The sequence below is a fragment of the Terrapene carolina genome, unplaced genomic scaffold (genome assembly GCF_002925995.2).
Source record: "Terrapene carolina triunguis isolate 2854851 unplaced genomic scaffold, T_m_triunguis-2.0 Scaffold12598, whole genome shotgun sequence".
Taxonomy (NCBI): domain Eukaryota; kingdom Metazoa; phylum Chordata; order Testudines; family Emydidae; genus Terrapene; species Terrapene triunguis.
Window position 1 is genome coordinate 1 of NW_020676949.1, and position 1,219 is coordinate 1,219.

A 1,219-nucleotide genomic window follows, 5' to 3' on the forward strand; every position below is an offset into this window, starting at 1 on the left:
TGAAGGATCCCCTCCAGCCCCAACCTCCACCTAAAGATCCCACCTCCCCCTCCTCCCCCCCCCCCTCTAGATCCCCCCCCCCCCCCCCCCCCCCCCCCCCCCCCCCCCCGCCCCACCTTCTTCCTGTGGGCCCAGCCTCATCCACCTGCCCCACCGGCCCATCACCCACTAGAGCTCCCCACAGGCGCCAGAGGCTGTGCCCAGCCCCCTACTCCCCCCTGCCCTCCAAATCCCACCCAGATACCCCGCCCATTAGAACCCCCTCACAACACCCACTCCCACCTACCCCCCCAAGTCCCATCCAGACCCCAAGCACCCATCCACTAGAACCCCCCTGCCCTCCATCCAACACCTCCCAAAGCCCAGCCACCTCCGAAAAGTAGACACCCCACCCCACCGCCCCTACCCCCACTGACTATCTCCTCCTGCCTCCCATACCCCCAGAGATTTCACCCCACCTCTTTCTTCCCTGCCCCCAGGGCCAGTTTGCCCCCACCCCACCTCCTCCTTCTCCTGCTTGGCCTCCTTGCGCTCAGCCGCGATGTTCTTCTTGCGGTGGTAGTTGAACTGCGTGTCCTCCTCGGCCTTCACCATCTCCTTCTTGCGCTTGTCGTACTCCTGGGCCAGCTCCCCCGAGCGGCTGATCTCCTCGAACAGCGCCGTGCGCTCCTTGGGGTTCTTCATGGCGATCGACTCCACCGCCCCCTGCGGAGAGCGGGCCAGGGCCAGGTCAGGCCCCCAGAGCCAGCCAGCCCCGTCTCTATCCTCCTCCTCCCCCCTGCCCACGCCTGGATGGACCCACAAGTCAGGCACGCCCCACCCTCACCTGGAAGACGAGGAAGTTCCTGGCTTTGATGAGGATCCCCAGCTTCTCCAGCTCCTCGCTGTATTCGCTCAGCTGCACCACTTTGTTATTGATCTTGTATTCCGACGAGCCCCCTGCAAGGGATGGTGGGGTCAGTCCCGGCAGCGCCCGGGGCGAGCCCCCCGCAGCCCAGCCCCCGCCCCGCCGCCCCCCGGCGCTCACCCACGATGACGCGGGCGAAGGTGCGGTCCTCGGCCCCGTCCTCGGAGTACACCATGCTGACGAAGGCCCGGTTGGCGGCCGGCTTGCCCACGGGCGCCCCGTGGATCAGGTCCCGCAGCGTCTTCACCCGCAGGTTGCTCGTCTTCTCGCCCAGCACGAAGCTGATGGCGTCCATAAGGTTCGACTTGCCTG

The 1,219-nt window shown here is 66.9% G+C and overlaps 1 protein-coding gene across 1 annotated transcript; it reads right to left on the reverse strand.

Moving 5' to 3' along the window:
• Positions 1-501: 501 nt before the first annotated feature.
• Positions 502-1,211, reverse strand: LOC112122210 (structural maintenance of chromosomes protein 1A-like; the record flags this gene model as incomplete). Its single annotated transcript, XM_024221062.1, has 3 exons — positions 1,028-1,211; positions 827-939; positions 502-705 (listed from the first exon to the last, which is right to left on the reverse strand). Coding segments are annotated over exons 1-3 (492 nt in total), but the record flags the coding sequence as incomplete, so codon positions are not given.
• Between the last annotated feature and the right edge of the window lie 8 nt (positions 1,212-1,219).